The sequence below is a fragment of the Terrapene carolina genome, unplaced genomic scaffold, assembly GCF_002925995.2.
Source record: "Terrapene carolina triunguis isolate 2854851 unplaced genomic scaffold, T_m_triunguis-2.0 Scaffold130, whole genome shotgun sequence".
NCBI classification, from domain to species: Eukaryota; Metazoa; Chordata; order Testudines; family Emydidae; genus Terrapene; species Terrapene triunguis.
In genome coordinates this window covers 24,003,928-24,025,785 of record NW_020664481.1, presented here as the reverse complement: position 1 = coordinate 24,025,785, position 21,858 = coordinate 24,003,928, and the positions used below count along the sequence as shown (strand labels likewise).

Sequence of the window (21,858 nt, the reverse complement as noted above, 5' to 3'; positions counted from 1 at the left end):
TGTGCGTGGGGATTATGTTTTGAGACTTTGAAACTGTCATGGCAATTGCACAGATAAAAACATTGTGTGCACCATTTACACTGCAATATTACAGTCTATTTGTAAAGAACTATCCATGATACGTAACAGCAAAGTAACGATTGCTAATCAACTAGTATGCCGTAGTCATCAGGGCTTCCTTACTTTTAAAATGTTTCAGCCATTAATAAACCTTACGCTTAATAATCCTGTGTTGGTGATCCAGTATAAAGTTGTGAGAGTTGTGTGTCCATACAGAGTAGTTCTACCATAATCAAATTTCTTGTCAGCTCAGAACACATTTCAGTGAAAAATAGTCACTACCTTAGTGACTTAAGAACTGTCCAAGTTTAATGAAATAACATCCTTATTAAAAAAATGGATCCTTTACCTTTCTGGGTTTTTTATTTCTTCTGTTACAAAATTAAGGGTATCCCAGCCTGAGTAAGAGAACAGAGCAGAATACAGTGCAAGAGAAATGTCTCCTAGGTCCCAAGAAGATCCCTCAAAGGAGTTCTGAAAGTGTCCTGAATGTCCTGTGTGTTGGGGGAGAAATACATATATACATTATTGTATGACAGTAAGTAAAAATGTTTTTTAGTTTGATATACAAAGTTGCAAAACAAGCCAAGGACTAGGAATTTTGACATTCCTTCAAGATCACTCACTGACCCATCCTTCCATTCTGCCTATTACAGCCTTGAGAATAAGCAGGGCACTTAATTTTATAAAAATTCGACTCTATGGAGAACTCAGAAAGCATTATTATTATGCAATAAATACCTGACCTGTTCACAGTAACACCAGAGACAGAACTGAGGGACAGTGAAGTACAGGCTTGTAACCCAAAATACAGTTCAATCATAGTTGTAACAGCATTGGCAGTATCCTTTCGGCTCAAGCCAATGTATACAAATGAAATGGTACAATTCTATGGGTCATACCATCTCTGAAATTCTGAACCACTTTGTTTGTGTGTGTCAAAACTAAGCCTTTGGGGGGGGCGGGGTTGGTAGGCAGGGATTACTCTTTACAAAATGCACGCAGATTCATAAAATCAGTCATTTATCCAAATGGATAAATACCTGTATTTAAATTTTGTTAAAGTTCTGATTTATTTGATGAGTTATAGTTACTTCATAGGTCCAGACTACAATCCATTACATTGTAAACATTTAAGTGCATACAAAAAGATGTGACGAGTCAATGAATATGTGCATATTAAGAGGTAGGCCAATTTAGTTTAAGTATCAAAAGGGCCAAATTGATAGCAATTAAGGGAACGTAAAAATGTAATTAAATAACAGTTGGGAGAAAATCTTCCCAAGTACACTTAAGTCTTGTGTGTTATCAATACTGTTGCGATTAATATCATTTACGTCACTCTTCAACTTGGAGTGATTTTTTTCCAACATGTGCTGACATTGTCAGCACAGTGGCAATACAATAACAATATAAACAGTTTATAATATTGACTACAGGCAGGCAAGTTACTATCTTGTACATTCCAATGCCCAAATATATAGCTATAGTTCTAAACACCTTGTACTTTTTACAGCAATAGGCTGCTATTTGTAGGGTGGGAAAAGCAGTTTATAAGGCATTGCCAAGGTTGACCAGCCCAAATATTTGAGTCCTTTAATGTGTCACTGCACCTCTGTCCTCCTCAGTATCTTGGATGACACTGAGGAAGATGGAGCAACAGCCAAGTTAGGAGCAGGGAAGAAGGTAGGCAGCATCCAGGATGTTAGTGGTAAACATATTAAGGTCAATGGAGCAGCTGATGGTGCAGAGGTGTTTTGTACTGAAGAAGTGACACACTGTGCTCATATAGGCACGTTCTGTTCCATACCAGTCCAAGAATAAGGAAAGAACATGGGCTACAGTCCCTCAACAATGACTTCACTCTAAACACACAAAGTATAATTTGGGCTAAAGACACATTTTTCATATAATTTAAAATTGGGTTGTGTACTTTTTTAAGCCAATAAAGAAAGCTTCCAAAATACACAGGAGTAAAACTCAAAAAAAAGTTTGATGGAAAACATCTTTAAACTAAAATATTACGACTAATAAGAAAAAGAACCAGCAATAAACTATTTAATGCTGAACAATAAAGAAGAGAAGTCAGGAACTAAGTAAGCTGGGCTGATACTCCTTCTATAGATGCAGTACAGTCACCTTCAGAGGCACACATCTAAGTGTATAGCTCCTTTTAAATGGCTTTGAGTCCATTCAGCTTCACAGACAAATATCTGTGAAGGCATACTTCTGAAGAGAAGTATTGCAATTGTACAGTTTTGTGTAACTGCACATTTTATCCAAAATCCAGATGACAAAAAGCTTAGATTGAGGATCACTGAACCTAACAATATGATTTGTTTACTAGACGGAGAGATCATCTTTCTCTATTCATACCGTATTTTGCAAGTTCTGCATGTTGCTGCTTGCTCTTTCATTCCACTAACCATTCCAAACCAGAGGGTGTAAAATTGCTTAGGTGTGTTAGGCCAATTCAAGTATGATCTTCATTCACAACATTGGCCAAGTTGTTAATATCTGGATGGATATGTTGGACCTTATTGCTTAATAGAGATATCTGGTATTACATAAATATAAATTTAACATTACAGATTAATTTAAAAATACTGTTTTGCAGCTACTATGGATATTCCTAATGAAAACCAAACTGATTATTCCCCAGCCTTATTGATACACACCAACCTCTAATTAGTTTTATAAGCTTACCCTGGCATAGTTTAACAATTCCTGTTATGATGATGACAATAAGGGCAATGACTTTAGCATACGTGAATACATCCTGCACCCTTGTTCCCCATTTAACATAGGCACAATTTATAAATGTTAGAAGACCTAGGAGACAAAAAAGGAAGATGAAAAGGAAGTTATGCATGATCTTTGTTAAGCACAGATTTTAATTACTGTCCACGTCAGTGTATAGATGCTAAATTTAAACTATGCTAAAATAAGCTTAAGAGCCTGGGAAAATTAAACTAAGCAATGTTTACTGGTACTCACAACATACTGTCTTACTATTATGCATTGCTTAATTTATGACAAAAGAACAAGAGTGGGGAACATCAATTCTAAAGACATATTGGATTCTTTTTGCCAAGGACAGGAAGAAAGACCCTCCACCACATGTCAGACCTGCTGGGCCTGTTCCCATTTTCCTGGTTTTACCCCTCACTCTTGTGGCCCCGTTCTGCAACTATCATTCAAGCCAAAGGCCGCAGAGAATGTCCTCTCATTTTATCTTTTACAATAATGTTCTGGGTCATCTCAAAACTCCTTTAGACAGATGTAAAAAATGGTAAGTTAATTATTTTGCCCTTTTCTTGGTAGCTTGAAGATTAGTTCAACATCCAAGATAATTTCACAGGTTTTATAGTCTTTAAAATATGAAATTTGGAAAGCCAACAGTTGAAAAAGACAAGGTTAGAACAGATCTGACCAATTAGCAGGGTAAGCTCCACAGATAAGGCAACATTTGACTGATAGGAAATTTTTTAAATTAAAACTGGTGTTAGTGTGATGAAAATGGAAATAAGGAGTCACCTTGGGGAACACAAATTCACATTCCTGTATAACAGTACTTTAAGATTGGTTCGTCAAAGAGTTGAGCCCCTCTGGCTATAGACAATGTATTCTTTTACTTAAATTATGTAGAGATTACCATTTTATTTTCCTTCAGCATTAGCTATTCACAGACTGCTCAACTCTAGATGATACTTTACAACATAAAGGCACATAATATTTGGACCACATTAAGTAATGTTGTCTAACCTGAGGATATTTCCCAAATAGCTCAATAATAGCCCTATTTGACAACTTTAAAATAATTTGAAAACATTCAGTCCTGTCTCTTTGGGAATACACTCTCCCCCACCCCCGCCCCCGGTGAAATTAAAGGAAGATTTCTAATCTCACAAGTATTCCAGCTAATTGTGGCTGGCTAAGCAGCAGTTCTGCAGAAAAGGACCTGGAGATTACAGTGGACGAGAAGCTGGATATGAGTCAGCAGTGTGCCCTTGTTGCCAAGAAGGCCAATGGCATATTGGGCTGTATTAGTAGGAGCAGTGCCAGCAGATTGAGGGAAGTGATTATTCCCCTCTACTCGGCACTGGTGAGGCCACACCTGGAGTACTGCGTCCAGTTTTGGTCCCCCCACTACAGAAGGGATGTGCACAAATTGGAGAGACTCCAGTGGAGGGCAACGAAAATGATTAGGGGGCTGGGGCACATGACTTACGAGGAGAAGCTGATGGAACTGGGGTTATTTAGTCTGCAGAAGAGAAGAGTGAGGGGAGAATTGATAACAGCCTTCAACTACCTGAAGGGGGGTTCCAAAGAGGATGGAGCTCAGCTGTTCTCAGTGGTGGCAGATGACTGAACAAGGAGCAATGGTCTCAAGTTGCAGTGGGAGAGGTCTAGGTTGGATATTAGGAAACACTTTTTCACTAGGAGGGTGATGAAGCACTGGAATGGGTTACCTAGGGAGGTGGTGGAATCTCCATCCTTAGAGGTTTTTAAGGCCCGGCTTGACAAAGCCCTGGCTGGGATGATTTAGTGGGTTTTGGTCCTGCTTTGAGTAGGGGATTGGATAGATGACCTCCTGAGGTCTCTTCCAACCCTAATCATTCATGATTCTATGACTTTAGAATTGCTCATGTAACCAAATTTGTCAGATCATCTCTCCTCTGATTGCTGTTGCTAGCACTACACTCAACAGTTCGCAGTATTGCTCTATTCTTGTGTTCATTTTTTCCTCAAATATTTTAAAATATTAAACAGCTCCTTCGCATCCTAAGTACCATCTGAATATTCAGGAATTATCTAACTGTATCTTCATTGTTTTTCTACAATTCAGATTAATTTTTGCACTATCCAGATTATAATTAATCTATTTCAATCCTGCATTTTAGGCACTTCCCCAGATGCAGATATTTGCACGAGCAAACAATATATGGTTAGTGAAATTCAATTGTATTTTACTAAGCTTTCTTACTGAAAAAACATGGTATTATAAGGGTATCTTAAACAATGTAGTCACATTGATTGATAAAGTGATGTAGTGGCAAACCAAAACTAACTAATATACAATGCAATTTTCTGGAATAAAGTTCCTTCTCTTATATAGGTTAAAGCTTGGTTAAAGAGCTACAACCCAACAAGGAAAAAAAAGGGGGCAGCACATGGAGATAGGAATGTACTTAGTCCAGTTCCCCCATGGAAGAATAATAATTCAAAAATAATAAAAAAACAAGGGTAATGATCCCATACAAGTGTGAGACTGGTGAACTTGAAAAGTTGGCAACTGAAAAGGATGAACCACATTTCCTTCAACTTGTCAAGACTGGGAAAAACAGAAGTATCAAATTTCGAAAACCATGATTGTAGCAGCTCCTGAGAAACACTCAGGGGAAAACAATTGGCATCAGATCTGCCTTCCAACATAAACAAACAGCTGTTTTTGTTACTCTATAAGAAACAATACTTATGTGAACAGGATTTTTTATTCTAGCCAACAGTTTTTAGGTAGTGATTTTCCATATGCAAATGATTTTTTTATGAAAAATTTTCCTATTGCAAAGATGTTAGAACATTTGGTCTCGGTTTTCATGACAATTTGATTGTGAAGTGCTGTCCTATCTCTGGAGTTTAAAAAATCTAATTAAGAATCTGGACAAATCAAACCATTTCATTTTTAGACTATGCTTTTTTCTGGTTACTAAGAGTATGTCTACACTTACCATGGATCGACACTGCGACAATCGATCCACCGAGGGTCGATTTAGCGGGTCTAGTGAACACCCGCTAAATCGACTGCAGATTGCTCTTCTGTCGACTCCGGTACTCCACCAGAATGAGAAGCGTAAGGTAAGTCGACGGGAGAGTTTCTCCCATCGACCCAACGCAGTGTAGACACTGCAATAAGTTGACCTAAGCTATGTCGACTCCAGGTATGTTATTCACGTAGCTGGAGTTGCGTAACTTAGGTTGACTTAACCCTGCAGTGTAGACCTGCCCTAAGATTACTTCTATCAATTTTGTTGCAGCTGTTGTCAATTTGCTGGCTTATATTGATAGCATTGTAAAGTGTGCCTGTGCATTTTGAGATAACATCCCATGATAGTAAAGATTTCAGAAGTGAGTGGTAAAGTGTCACAAACATTTGGAATTTTCAGGAAACAGATGATCTTGCAGTATATCAGCTAGTAAACAATTTGTATTTGTTACTATGTATATTGGAAAACAAAATCTCCATTTTTGCACAGAAACTATCCCCAACAATGTTCAGACACACTGCTTATGTTGGTTTTCCTTAACAAGTTAGTACCCTTCACAGATTTTATGTGATTCTCAATTTTAGGTTGCAAGCTGCTGCCAAGTAGCAAGGGAGGACTTCTGTAGTGACAGAGCTACACATAAAAGTAGTGCAGTTGGGCGAGTCCTAGCAAGGAAGTCAAGTGGTTGAGGGCAGGATTTTAAAGTACACAACTGATTTCTAAAACAAAGCTTTTCTGCAAAGGTTTCTCCCTGCTGCCATAACCACAAAGGAGACTGATTTATGAAATTACCTCTCCTTCTCCAAGATAGACACATGTTAAGATCTAATGCTAGGTTAATCAAACATGAATGCCATAGCCTCTTCAGCCAAAAACAATGTGTCTGTTTTTCTCTCATTTCTGTCTTTAACGTAAGAACAGTTATACTGGACCAGACCAATGATCCACATAGCCCAGTATCCAGTCTTCCAACAATAGCCAGTGGCAGATGCTTCAGAGGAAATGAACAGAACATGGCAATTTACCAAGTGATCCATCTCCTGTCATCCAGTCCCAGCTTCTTGCAGGGAGAGGTTTAGGGAAACCCAATACATGGGGCTGCATCCATGACCATCTTGGCTCATAGTGATTGATGGATCTATCCTTCATCAACTTATCTAATTCTTTTTGAACCAAGTTATACTTTTGGCCTTCACATCATCCCTGGGCAATAAGTTCCACAGGGAGAACGTAGGTTGTGTGATCTACTTTCTTTTGTTTTGTTTGTTTCTTTTGTTTGTTTTAAATCTGCTACCTATTAATTTCATTGGGTGACCCTTGGTTTGTGTGTTATGTGAATGGGTAAATAACACTTCCTTATTCACTTTCTCCAGATCATTCATGATTTTATAGACCTCTATCATATCTCTCCCCTTAGTCGTCGCTTTTCTAAGCTGATCAGTCCCAGTCTTTTTAATCTCTCCTCCAATGGAAGCTCTTCTTTACCACTTAGAATGTTTGTTGCCCTTTTCCAATTGTAATATATCTTTTTGAGATGGGGAGATCAGAACTGCATACAGTATTCAAGGTGGGGTCTTACCATGGATTTATATAGTGGCATTGTGATATTTTCTTTCTTCTCTATCCCTTTCCTAATGGTTCCCAACATTGTTAGTTATTTTGTCTGCTGCTGCACCAGAGCAGACGACTTTAGAGAACAAGGACTCCAAGATCTCTTTCTTTCTTGAGTGGTAACTGCTAATTTAGACCCCATCATTTTGTACGTATAGTTGGGATTTATTTTTTCCAGTGTGCATTATGTTGCATTTACCAACACTGAATTTCATCTGCCATTGTGTTGCCCTGTCATTCAGTTTGGTAAGATCCCTTTGTAACTCTTCGCAATCAGTTTGGACTCAACTATCTTGAATAATTTTGTATCATCTGAAAATTTTGCCACCTCACACCCTTTCCAGATTATTTATGAATATGCTGAACACCCTAAATCGTTGGCAGACCTTGCTATTTACCTCTCTCCATTATGAAAATAGACTGTTTCCTATCTTTTAACCAGTTACTGATCCATGAGATCAGTTTCCTTATTGTACAAAAGGGGATTTTCAACTATCAGAGCCTTATAAAAAACATGTAATTTACAATCGTAGGCACAAAAGGTATTTTCTCATCTGTATGAGAAGGAAAGATTAGTGAAACTTTACTAACCTACCCATGGTGGATAAACATTTTTTTTTTAAATCAAAAAGTTGGATTTTTAAATTTAAATTTGAAGTCACTGGCTAAGTACTAAACCAGCTTTTGACAGCAATAGCCTCTTCTGCAGGCGCTGAGAGAATATTTTCTTCATTTAAACCAGTTCAGTTGAATAACTAGAGTTCAATCAAAGTTGAGAAACTGTTTGGAAGTTGAAAAAGCTTGTTTTTCACTTCCAAATCTATAAATAAAAACAATGAGGATGAGATCTACTAGTTCTAAAATCTTGAAGGACCTGGTGACCAGAAACAATCAGTCCAATTCATTATGTACAGCTAATACTTTGTTTTATTAAATAGTTTTAAATAAGAAAAATAATCACAGCATATTTCTCATGTATCTACCACACTTCAGATAATTTTATTTAATAACAATTTGAAAATGCTGTTTTTGTGCATTTTTAATTTAATGTCAATGTCTTCTAAATGCAGCTAGACACAAATCACAAACAATTGATCACTCTGTAATAAATAAATGTCATTCATCTAAAAAATGTGTAAAAATTAAGAATCTGAATAAATGTATATTAAGATATAGAATTGCAATAAGTTAGAAAAAAGTACCAACATTAGTATAAATTTAGTATTAATAAAGACTATATTTAGTTGCAAAACACCATGTTTTAACAGTTATACCAATCAACAAGAAACAATTTTTCTTTAGGAAAAGAACTGAAAAGTACAAATGCAAAACAAGATTAAAAATCCATTATTTTAATCAAGGTTCCCTGTTTACGGATTTAAATAATTATAGAAACCACCTTGATTTAAATCAATTCACCCAGCACCCAACTAAAAAAAAACAAACAAACAAACAAAAAAAAAAGTTACTTGAGTTCCAAAAGATAGGCCTCTGTCAATAAAGCTATTCCCTGAAAGTGAAGTTTATAAGTGAATAGTGTGTGTTTGAAAGCACACAAGGTTTCTAATAAGAAATTGAGTTTTCTGGAAGTCATGGAGGGAGGCAGAGACACACAGAGAAAATTACATAAACCTAGCCTTTCTGTTTAAAGATGCCACTGCTAAATTCTGCCAGCCATAATTAAAAATTCCTCCAAGAAGAATTAGGACTTGAGCTAAATTTTAGCTAAGAGTGAAATATCTTGCCTTTAAGATGTCAAAATATCCTTGTCATGCAAATCCAATCTATGTTGATTACCTGGAAACCATTTCCTTTCCTTACTCTAACTCAGGCATCGGCAACCTTTGGCATGCGGCTCGCCAGGGTAAGCACCCTGGCGGGCCGGGCCGGTTAGTTTACCTGCCGCGTATGCAGATTCGGCCGATCGCAGCTCCCACTGGCCACAGTTCGCTGCTCCAGGCCAATGGGGGCGGCGGCCAACACATCCCTCGGCCCATGACACTTCCCGCCGCCCCCATTGGCCTGGAGCTGCAAACCACGGCCAGTGGGAGCCGCAATCGGCCGAACCTGCGGACGCGGCAGGTAAACAAACCGGCCTGGCCCGCCAGGGTGCTTACCTTGGCGAGCCGCGTTCCAAAGGTTGCCGATCCCTGCTCTAACTCAAACCATTCTAGATTCAGAATGCTACAGTTCTGGAATCTAAACAGGACTCTATGTAATAGATGTTCACAGTCAAGATAATAATCGTATTAGTTGTCACATAATACTTACATATACAGGCAGCTGCGATGAGACGACAGGCAACATAAGGAGGCTCACAAGAAGGGAAGACAGGCTGCACAATGTAGTTAGCAAAGGTTATTGCAATAACTGCCTGACTAGTTGGCTCAACAATTAATAATGAGGTCCATAAGCGAATAAAAGCAATAAAGCTCCCAAAGGCCTCCAAGATATATGCATAGCTGGCTCCTGACTTGGTAATAGTGGTTCCTAGTTCAGCATAGCAGAGTGCTCCAAACACTGAAAAAATCCCCCCGGTTGCCCAGATTATTAGCGACAATCCATAGGAGGCACTGTAGATGAGAACTCCTTTAGGTGAGACAAAGATACCCGAACCAATCATGTTGCCTACAATGAGGCTGATTCCATTAAGCAAAGAGATTTCTTTCTTCAGCTGCATTGTTTCTTTGTTTCTTTCATACATTTCACAGCTGTCACTTGAATCTGGCTTGCCCGCTTCTTTGATGGGAGAGTATTCAGCCAGTGAGTTATGAGCCACTGTACCATTTGCCCTTTCTTCCATTGTGGAATTGTTGTGTATTCTCTATAACATCAATCCCAATCTAAAACAAAATTACAGACAGCTAAAAATTAATAACATCAATAACTTTTTGTCTAACCCGTCACATCAATTCTTCTTTCTACGTGGAGCATAGGACTGACTTGTGTAACCTCCTCTTGTGTAATATCCCTCTTTTGCTACCTTGTGCTATGTGATTTTGAATAAGGGTAAATCTTTGGATGGTAAAACATGACATTTGAACAAGTGACAGTCTCAAAATATCTTGGAAGAAAAAGGTGAAAAGAAAAATACATGGTGCTGATTTGCAAGGGGGGAAGTTGTGGGGAAGCTCAGAGCAGAGAAAATTCAAAGGTCATTGACACCTGTCAGTTGAATTGGAAAGATCAAAAGGGGTAATGGAGGTGTATAAGGAAAGAGAAAGCATAGTACGAGAAAGAATAGAAGGTGGAAGTCGTGAAGATGACAGGTTTATTGCAATATAAAAAAACCCACATTTCAATAAGTTTCATTCTTTCCTCTTCCATAACTAATTGTTTTTAAAAGCACCCAAGAATACCGAAGTGGAAAAAGTGTGTATAAAGTTTCTGAATGGTTCACATTTATTTTCCGGGACTTCAGAGTTGAACATCTTACATCTCAAGTCTCCAGAGGATCTTACCCTCCCTCCTCCTTATAAAGAATCACTGCTGGCCTTAACACTTAGACATAAGATGATACCAATATCAACAATTCTGAAATACAGACACAATATAGAAGTTTAGAGATGAAACAATCTGATTAAATACAAATGGATTTTTAATTTGCATTGACACTAGCTTTCATTCAAAATCTAACTTCTGATTGGATTATCAGAAGTTTCATAAGAGCGAGCCTACACCTTTCCTAAAAATGTGCTATCATTTTCGTATGTCTTTGCCAAGCACTAAATCCTGAGTGCACATTTCAGGGGCCTACTGCAGAGCAGAGAGACGCAAGTCTGGGTGAGATTTGGCAAAGCAGTTGCTCTAGCAGAGAAAGCAACTAGTTTATCTTGGATTATATTTTCTTTATAACAGAAACTTAATTAGGGGTATTTCATTCCCAAATTAAACTTCTTATCTTGAAATTGATCCTGGCACTAACCTAGTAAAGAGGGAAAAGGCACATACAAAGTATTTATGGTCTGATTTTCAGTAGGTCCAACATATAATTATGCACACAATTCAGGTATTTGTGCCTGAAATTAATTAATAGATGCATCTACCTGGGCATACAAGTATAAACACACTTGTCCATGTATTTATGGTAATTTGCACTCACTTTTTGTTCATGCAGTTATAGATCCTTCCTTTTGAAAAAAATCAAATCCTTTGTTATATTGTCAACATTATATTCTAAAATGTAAGTTAATTAAAACATTCTGAGCTAATATACTTAGAACATGTTCTTACTCTTTCAAGCCATTTTAAATATTTTAAACCAAATAAATATGTAATCTACACGGAAATGGAATGTAAGCCATTTACTAGAATGGAATATAGCCCGTTCACATTATGTCCAGTATGAGCCTTCTATCTCTTTGCATAAAAGAAAAAAAAAAAAGAAAAATTCAGTAAGTATACAAAAATAGTATTATTTACATAAATTAAAATATTGACTGCATTTGAAAGACTATTATATTATCAAATAGGTCTGCTGTATTATTGCAAATCCTCCCTTAAGGCTTTTTTAAAGATTTAAAATATTTGTTTAAAATGTTAAACTTTTATTCTGTCAGAGCAAACAGTAATGGCATAATACAGTCAAACTCAGTCAGATTTGGGAAAGTCATCCCACACAGAAACATCTGTATGACAGAATATACCATCACAAGTAAAAGAAAAGAGCTTCAGGAAAAAAAATTATTAAAAAAAAAAAAAGGATTTATTCTCCCCAAATGTTAAGGGTTCTGAAAGGTTCAGGATTTCCCTCTTTCCCCATAGTTATCTGGCATTTATTTTCAGAGGAAAAAAGCCCAACCAGAAAATAGCTCATGGAAAATTTGCTCCAATTTAGCCATACACTCACAGCATGGTAGAACATAGCCTCTTCCCTCACTGAAACCTAGGAAGGGGAGGCAAAGCTAGGTCTGTTTATTTCCTTTTAGCAGGGAGTGAGAAAGAATCTAAGGCCCTAAATCATACCAGCTCTTCTACATTCCTGTCAGTGCTGTAAAAACTATTTGGGGAGACGATGTTGACATTCAAGGATGTTATTTGCTAGTGAAGATATAGGTAAAAGCTTTCCTGATTGAGAGAGCCTACCGAGTCTTGAGGAGCTAATTCTACTTTAATTATAAAGCACTATGGAGGTGGATTTGTTTAGTCTAAGTAACTTCATGTATGCTAGTTTAATAAGCAGTCCTATATTTGGAAAACTTCTCTATCCTCTTTTATCCCACCAAGAAGCCCAGCTCACTGGAGAAATGACTAGCTGATGCCAAGCTTAAAGTAAGTTTCTGAGGGAATTCACATACACATAGCAAGAACTTCCATCACTACAATCATCAACATCAGTAGTCTCTTTTGACAGCCAAGTCAGTACAAACTAAAATTTCATACATAAAATGACTTGTTTAAACCGGTCTATATACTATACACTGAAATGTAAATACAATATTTATATTTCAATTGATTTATTTTGTAATTATATGGAAAAATGAGAAAGTAAGCAATTTTTCAGTAACAGGACACTGTGACACTTTTGTATTTTTATGTCTGATTTCGTAAGCACATAGTTTTTAAGTGAGGTGAAACTTGGGGTATGCAAAACAAATCAGACTCCTGAAAGGGGTACAATAGTCTGCAAAGGTTGAGAGGCACTGCTCTAACTCAATGAGGATACTGAAACCATTGCTAGGACATCTAAATGCTATTTTGAAAATATTGGGTATTTATTCTTAGTTTTGTATAGTCAAGTTATAAAATAGTACAATATTTTAAAGCCCCCATTTACACTAAGAAACAAGATACGTGCAGCAAGAACTCATCTTAAACACAATGTCAGGAAACATTTGCAGTGTTTAAGGTATTCTTACACTGGCCAGTATAACTGCTTCTATTGAAACAGCTTTCAAAACATGGCCTGTTTCATTGTGTAGACAGAGTCTTAGTGACTCAACAAACATTTTGATGAACTTATTCACACACAAAACCTAATCCTGCGGAAAGATAGTGGATTTAGACTTTCTGTACCAACTCAGAACAAAAGCCACACAAGTTTATGTTCAAATGCTAATCCCAGAGACATATTTAAATAGCTGGAAACCCCTGGTCCAGCCACAGTTCAAATCCCTTCACTTGCCCTTGCCACCACCACAAACTTAAGCTCCTTGCCTACAAGATCCTACACAACTTAGCTTCTCTGTTTTTATCTATTACCATGCTCTGCCTTGCTCAAGACAACTGCCACAATGTCCTCTCACTCTAGTCTACATTTTCCCATACAGCCCTTTATGTGAAGAATCTCACAGTGACAGTCTGCTCCCCATCTTCAAGCCCCTCCTGAAGTCACAATTGTAAGTGTTTACTAAATGGTAAATATTGCAGAAAATGTGGTATTAATACATGCACATAACAGTTCACTCAGTTAGATACAAGCTATCCTCTAGTCTTATTTTATACTGTCAGTTATGACCGGCAGACCTTCAGGGCAGGGACTGCTTGTTTGTCTATATAAACATCTAGAATGCTACAGATAGTGTCTCTACAAACACTACACCTAATCTTAACTGGCACCAAACTTATCAGTCTCCATGTAACCAAAGAGGAAGAGTGTAGAATATGGAAAAATATTAGTGAACAAAACTGAAGCTGTGTCAAAGTTAGAAAAACACATACTGAGAACAGAAAATATTTACTAAAACCCAGGTTTCTGCCCGAGGCCATTATTAGGCAGCGAAAATAGAAGGCTGGGAGAAAAGGAGGAGACAAAGGTGCAGTGAGGTGTTTTCTAGTGCATAACAATTCCAGGTTCATACTCCCCAGCATGCCCATTTAGCTCCAAGCCATATACCACCAGCATGTCAGTGGCACAATGTTGTTTTATTGCTGAATGTTATTACTCTCAAATGACCTTCTAATAATACCTTTAAAATCACTTTGGTATCCTAAAGGCCACCAAGCAGGATACCTCAGTGGGAACCCCAGACATGGAATTTTATTTCCTACAGAATTTTAAGAGGAATTATTTAAAAGTAAGGAGTAAGATCTTTCCCCAGTGGAAGTCTATTTGTGTGGCTCCTGCTTTATAGATAAATCCATGGTAGTTTACAACATATTACAACACTACCAAAAGACCCATGAACTTCAGTTAACTACAATTCAAAGAAAGGTTAGGGGATGCTAACATTAAGTCCCCTGGGGTCAGGATCCCTAACTCTCTTCCAGAGCCGGGATGGGAGCCACTTCCTCTTCTCTCTCTCCGGAGGTGGATTGGGTTACTGCGCCTGACCAGTCACTGTTAGATCCCTCCGCAGCCGATGCCTCCCTCCCTGCCCAGGTATGCAATTAGCGCTGTTAAAAAATTAACACATTAATTTTGTCTTCAGTTAATCACAGGCATTAACAGCGATTAATTGACAACCCTAGTTGAAACTATGGTAAAGAACGGAATTATCAGACACTGATGAACACAATATGGTGGGGAAGAGTCAACATGATTTCTGCAAAGGGAAATCATGCCTCACCGATCTATTAGAATTTTTTGAGGGGGTCAACAAACAGGTGGATAAGAGTGATCCAGTGAATATAATGTACTTAGACTTTCAGAAAGCTTTGACAAGGTCCCTCACCAAAGGCTCTTAAGCAGTCATGGGATAAGAGGGAAGGTCCTCTCATGGATCAGTAACTGGTAAAACATAGGAAACAAAAGGCAGGAATAAATGGTCAGTCTTCCTAATGGAGAGAAGTAAAGTGCCGGGTTCCCCAAGGATCGGTAATGGGACCTGTGTTGTTCAACATAGACATAAATGGTCTGGAAAAAGGGGTAAAACAGCAAGGTGGCAAAGTTTGCAGACTATATAAAATCACTCAAGATACTTCAATCTGCAGCAGACCGCAAAGAGTTACAAAGGGATCTCACCAAACTGAGTGACTAGGCAACAAAATGGCAGATGAAATTCAATAATGATAAATGCAAAGTAATGCACATTGGAAAAAAATCCCAACTACTCATAGAAAAGAGAAAGATGTTGGAGTCATCGTGGACAGTTCTCTGAAAACATCTGCCCAATTTGCAGCGGCAGTCAAAAAAGCTAACAGAATGTTAGGAACCATTAGGAAAGGGATAGATAATAAGACAGAAAGTATCATAATGTCACTATATAAATCCATGGTATGCTCACATCTTGAATACTGCATGCAGATCTGGTCGCATGATCTCAAAAAAGCTATATTGGAATTGGAAAAGGTACAGAAAAGGGCAACAAAAATGATTGGGGTATGGTACAGCTTCCAAATGAGGAGAGATTAATAAAGCTGGGACTTTTCAACTTGGAAAAGAGATGACTAATGGGGGATATGATAGAGGTCTATAAAATCATGAATGGTGGGGAGAAAATGTTTTTTACCCATTCACATAACACACAAACCAGGGGCCACCCAATGAAATTAATGTGCAGCAGGTTTAAAACAAAGATAAGGAAGCACTTCTTCAGACAACGCACAGTCAACCTGTAGAACTCATTGCCAGGGGATCCTGTGAAGGCCAAAAATATAACTGGGTTCAAAAAGAATTAAATAAATTGATGGGGGATAGGTCCATCAATGGCTATTAGCCATTCTCTGGGTGTCCCTAAATCTGACTGCCGGAAGCTGGGACTGGACATCAGGGAATCGATAACTTGATAAATTGCCCTGTTCTGTTCCCTCCCTCAGAGGCATCTGGCACCGGCCACCGTCAGAAGAAAGGATACTGAGCTACATGGACCATTGGTCTGACCCAGTATGACCATTCTTATGTTCTTAAGCATGACATCTTTCTGTACAATCTAGTTTTTGCATGTTTTTTTCCACATAAAATTGGAAGACACTGAAGACACTGCAGGTTCACTATATAAGAAAATGGAAGGAAGAGGAACAGTTCTCAAACTGTGATTCAGGACCCCCAAAGTGGGTCATGACCCCATTTTAATGGGATTGCCAGGGCTGACGTTAGACTTGCTCAGGCCCAGGGCTGAAGCCAAAGCCCGAGCCCCACTGCCCAGGACTGAAGCCGGCTGTGGGGCTCAGGCTTCAGCCCTGGGCCGTGGGGGTCAGGTTACAGCCCTTCCCCGCCCCACCATCTAGGGCTGATGCCCTCAGGCTTTGGCTTCGGCTCCACCCCCCTTGCCTGGTATGGTGAGGCTCAGGCTTGGGCTCAGGCTTCGGTCCCACCCCTCAGGGTCATGTAGGGTGACCAGATGTCCCAATTTTATAGGGACAGTCCCAATTTTGGGGTCTTTTTCTTGTATAGGCTCCTATTACCCCCCACCCCATCCCGATTTTTCACGCTTGCTGTCTGGTCACCCTAGGGTCATGTCGTAATTTTTGTTGTCAGAAGGGGGTTGCAGTGCAATGAATTTTGAGAACTGCTGTATTAGAATGTTAAAAACATTAGTGGCGGAAGGTTTTTAGCTGGATCCTGGGCTGATGGATTCTTCTTAAAAGTGGGGGAGAGGGGTCAAGAGGTTCCACCCACTCTGTGGCCCCCACCCCTTCCCCTGAGGCTCCACCCCCAAACCAAGCCAGAATCCAGAGCCCAGCTGGGGAGCCTGGATCCCTCCACCTGCCTACGGTGTGGGGGCCCAAGAGCAGCCACCAGCCTGTGTCCCCACTCCCTGGACCCACCCATCCAGGGCAGGTGGAGGGTCCGCGGCTCCCCACAGCTGCCCGCATGGCTTCCAGCCTGGCCAGGGCCTCGGGGGCCGAAGAGCCACAGCCAGGCCATGGCAAGAGCTGCCTGGGCAGCTGTGGGGAGCCGCGGACCCTCCATCTGCCTTGGGCGGGGACACAGGCTGGGGGCTGCTCTTACCCTCCCCCCCTCCCCCGCCAGCAGGTGGAGGGTCCAGGGCTTCACAGCTGCCTGGGCTCTCTGGGCTACTCTTACCCCGGTCGGGCTCCAGTTTCCGGCCTGGCCAGGCGGCGGGGCCTCAGGGGGAAGAGGAGGGGCAGGGGTCCAGGCCCATCCACTTTCTAGCACATGTTTACTACTGGGGGAATTCTGTGCCAAAGTATTAAAAATTCTGAGCACAAATTCTGCAAAATTCTGCATAGTTTATTTGTCAAAATAACACAATATAATCACACCAGTTTCAATTATTTTGGTAATTTATTTCAAAATACCTGGCAGCAAGTACGTCTGTAACAATAGACAATAAAAAAGATTCAAGAAATGTTTTTTGACAAATAGATTCCTTACTAGGCATATTAATACAGAACTCTGAATAATAATTCATTTAAACTACAATACAGAACCGTATTTCCCGTACCACTCAGAAGCAGTGCAAAGACTTGCGTGAGTCAGGCAGGGGTAACGAAGGAGCTGAGGGAAGTAATTGCTGGGAAGGATCCTGGATGTGAATTTGGAGAGTTATTGGGTGTGGGTTGGAGAAGTTTGGAACAGGTTTTTTGGGGGGATGGGGAGAGATTGTTAGGGAGCCTCCCCCAAGTGGACCCTGGCTGACCCCAGCCTCTCCCATTCAGTCAGGCACATCTGCCTCTGTCCCCATGTGTCCCTGCACTCCCTCCTCCTGTCCCCATGTGTCCCTCAACCCCTACTCAGACACCCCCATGTGTCCCTGTGCACCCACTCAACCAACCCCCTTTCCCCCATGTGTCCCTGCACCACCACTCAGCAAGCCCTCTCCCCCCATCCCCAGGTGGCCCTGCACCCCCCTGTGGGCCCTGCACCTCCATTCCCATTCAGCCCCTGCCCCAGTCTGTCCTCCCCCAATAGCCCTTACGAACCCCAGTCTGTGACTCCCCCAGCAGCCCCACGTGCCCCACGCTATCTGTACCCCCCATATCTTCCACCAGCAGGACGCTTCTAGGAAGGCAGCCTCTTCTCTTCCCTATTGGCAGCTGGGACTGACGCAGGAGCAGCTGTTCTGTTCTAGCACCACATAGCCCCTGGTGGGTAAAAGGCGTAACTGCAGCAACTTTCCAGCAGAAGTTATTTTTTGTGGGGGGGTGGGGGAGAATTCTGCTCAGCACAGGAATTCTGCCCATGCACCATAGCACAAAGTTCCCCCAGGAGTAACATGTTGCAAGACTGCTTTACAAGTTTTCCACATCTTTACACCATTTTAGAAACCTGTCAAAACTAGCTAACGGCAGCAGTCTTACCAAAATCCAACAGAATAATATGAATTTTGAGTTTTTAAACAAAGTCCCTCTAAAGTGACAAGCCAAAAAAAAGTTAGGAAAATGTCCCATAAGTGAGTACTTTTTTGAATCCTTTTATATTCCACTTTTCTCATTTGATTTGCCTCAAATTTACCAGAAAAAAAAAATCCTGACATAAGAGCATACAAGTAAAATTTCTGGTAGATTGGTTTAATTACAGTGGAATTGGGGATTGAGGTGTGTAAAGCATCTTTAAAAAGACCAATTTTTGGAAGAATGCTAGTTTTCTATTCTAAAATAATGCAGGAGTAAAAAGGTTTGAGGCAATACTAAGGTCCATTAAAAGCAGATTTTTTAACAACTATCTTCGATATGCAATTAATTTCAGGTTATTATATAAACGGTGTGCTACCAAACTGGATTTTTTAAAAAAGTCAGTTAATAAAAATCCAATTGTCCTTTCTATCCAGGTTCTGATAACAGCATTCATCACCCTTGTTATATGCGTGCAGTCAAACAGAACAACCCATATGGTTAAAGCAGTGGTTCCCAAACTTTAACAACCTGTGAACCCCTTTCACTAAAATGTCAAGTCTCGCGAACCCCCTCCTAAAAATGAATATTTCCAGGAATTTTCTCCTTTACCTGAGTATAAATTAGAAGAGCAGTGATCTTGGAAGTATAATTTTTTTTATGACATGCTTATTACAAACTCTTTATTATTAATTATTATTTATCATTACAGTATTTTTATTACATTATGAAAATGGCAACACTCTTCCAAGATCTCACTTTCATAGCTTGTATCACTTTGAATAAGTCTGTTATAAGACAAGGCTCCTATGTTTCATCAAGGAATATCAGATGTGAAACAGCATGAAGGTATTTAAGAAGCCAACTCAAAGAGTTCCTCCTACACAAGCATTCAAGTCTTGAGCAGTCCAGGCAAACAACGCACGTTACAACAAAGCTTAAACTTGTTCTTCATAATAATTTTAAAAACAATACTAGGTGCCTATTTAATTTTAAAACCAGCAAAAAATATCCACCATCCTTTCCATTTCTTATAAGGAGTCTTGAAGTTTAAATCTCCTCAGTGTGATAGATATGCTTGCTTTGATCTGCTTAGCTCTTGGAAGTCCAGGAGCTCCGGGCTGCTGGCCCCGGGTCCCTAGGGACAACTCTGTCCGCCATTAGGGAATTTTTTCCTGAGAACCCTCTGTAACATTTTGCGAACCCCAGTTTGGGAACACCTGGGCTAAAAGGAAGACAAATTTTAACTTCAATAAGCATAAGAAAGACATAATGGTAGTTTCATAACTAAAATGGCTGGGAATCTACACTGAGGGCTGGTCTACACTGCCGCGCTAGTTCGGCGGCTGGGGATCGAAGTTCCGAGTTTGATTTATCGCGTCTGGTCTGGACGCGATAAATCGAACCAGGAAGTGATCCCCGTCGACTGCGGTACTCCAGCTCAACGAGAGGAGTACCGCGGAGTCGACGGGGAGCCTGCCTGCTGCGTGTGGACCGCGTCTGAACCGCGGTAAGTTCGAAGTAAGGTATGTCGAATTCAGCTACGTTATTCACGTAGCTGAATTTGCGTACCTTACTTCGACTTGGGGGGTAAGTGTAGACCAAGCCACAGACTTATTACTGGTTGTGACACACCAGAAAATTATAATGCCTGGTAACTGCATTAGAGGAAGAACCATATCTACAGATATTCACTGTAATTTGAGTCCTTTCAGTACCACAGCAACAGGGTTACGTCTATGAGCTTCACCTCAATTCTCTGAAAGATCTTTGTCGCATCTCTCCTAATAATAATAATAATAATAATCAGAAGTTGCAAGAGATTTGAGATGTTCTGAAGGGAAGCCAACTGAAGCTATGTCTACAATGTGCACTTTACAATGGTGCGGCTGTGCCGCTACAGCCATGCCGTTGTAAGGCGTACAGTGTAGCTGCTCTTTGTCACTGGGAGAAAGCTCGCCCAACAACAAAATAAAACCACCCCCAACGAGAAGTGGTAGTTTTGTCAGCAGGAGAGCGTCCACACCAGCATTTTTTGTTGTTAAAACTTTTGTCTTAACGAAAGTGCAGTATAGATAAGGGCTAAGTGCTGTAACACCCTGAGTACAGTAGAGGGTCCCTTAAATGGACCAACTCTGTGTTCCTCATTTTAAGGAGACCTAAAATTCTTCAATTTCAGTTTAAAAAATAAATCAGAATTAAAGGCACTTAAGAGTCTGGTAAGCTTCAGAGAGCAGGGGATGGGTCTTACCCATTTGTGTAATTGTAAATACTTACAGCGATACAACATGCCTACTTACAGATCCCCAAGACTACCACAGGCCTCTCACCCCATACTTTAAACCTGCTATAGATACACATGGCTGAGAGCCCAAGCAGATGCTGACAAGCTCTCAGAAATAATGAATAAATAAATAAATAAATAATAATAATAATAAAACCTCCAACACGTGGCTCTCGGAGGAGTCATCTGGAGGTGCCTGTAAGCTGGCTAAGCTCTGAATGAAGCACTTGTCCAGCCACAGAGCCTCCAAACCTGCAGCACCCGAGCAAGGCGTCAGCGACCCAGCAAAGCTCATATGGGCAAAATGGGGGGAAATGAGGGAGGCAGGCGGGCGGGGGGGAGGCGATGGTCTCTGAAGCTCAGGACTGGGAGCCGGATTTTCCTCTCCTTCCTCAGCGCCTCGCCCCGCAGCTACAAGAGGGGAGGGTGGGCGGCGGGTTCCTCGCGGCTGCGGGGGATGCGCTGCCCGATACCGGCACGGGGGGGGGGGGGGGTCCCGCGCGCCTCGTTACACAGGGGGGCGCTGGCAGGAGACGGCCGCGGAACCTGAACCGACCCAGCCAGACTCCCGCAGCCCCCCGGGAGCCCGGCCACAGCGCTGCGGCATGGGCTGGCTCCCTCCGCCCGTCTCACCGGCGCTCCCCGCCCCGGCCCTAGCCCTCGGCCCCTTCCCTGAGGAGAGTTTCACCCCCGTCCCTCCCCTCCCGGGGCCCGGCTCCCGCAGCAGCCCCCGTTACCTCTCCTGCTCCCCGCCGTTACCGCCCCGCTCGCCGCAGCTCGGGGGATGCTCGCAGCCCGCCCGGCCTCTGCGGAGCGGCACGTGATGCCCGGCCCGCTCCGCCCTGGGGAGGGGGGGCGCTCAGGCACCGCCTCCCGCCCTTGCGCCGGGCCCCTCACCTCAGCCATGGCGGGCGAGGCTGAGCCCCCCCCCTTCCCCGGGTGTGTCCAACGCTCCCC

The 21,858-nt window shown here is 41.1% G+C and overlaps 1 protein-coding gene across 1 annotated transcript in view; it reads right to left on the bottom strand.

The window, feature by feature from the left end:
• The window catches only part of SLC7A6 (solute carrier family 7 member 6), a 49,628-nt gene extending 27,864 nt beyond the window's left edge, over nt 1-21,764 (bottom strand). Inside the window, exons 1-4 of the mRNA XM_024202235.1 lie at nt 21,639-21,764; nt 9,711-10,282; nt 2,767-2,892; nt 410-554 (exon numbers count right to left, since the gene is read on the bottom strand). Of these exons, the coding sequence (XP_024058003.1) occupies nt 410-554; nt 2,767-2,892; nt 9,711-10,242 (803 nt within the window). The 5' untranslated portion in view covers nt 10,243-10,282; nt 21,639-21,764. The remainder of the gene's footprint in view (nt 1-409; nt 555-2,766; nt 2,893-9,710; nt 10,283-21,638) is intronic.
• Between the last annotated feature and the right edge of the window lie 94 nt (nt 21,765-21,858).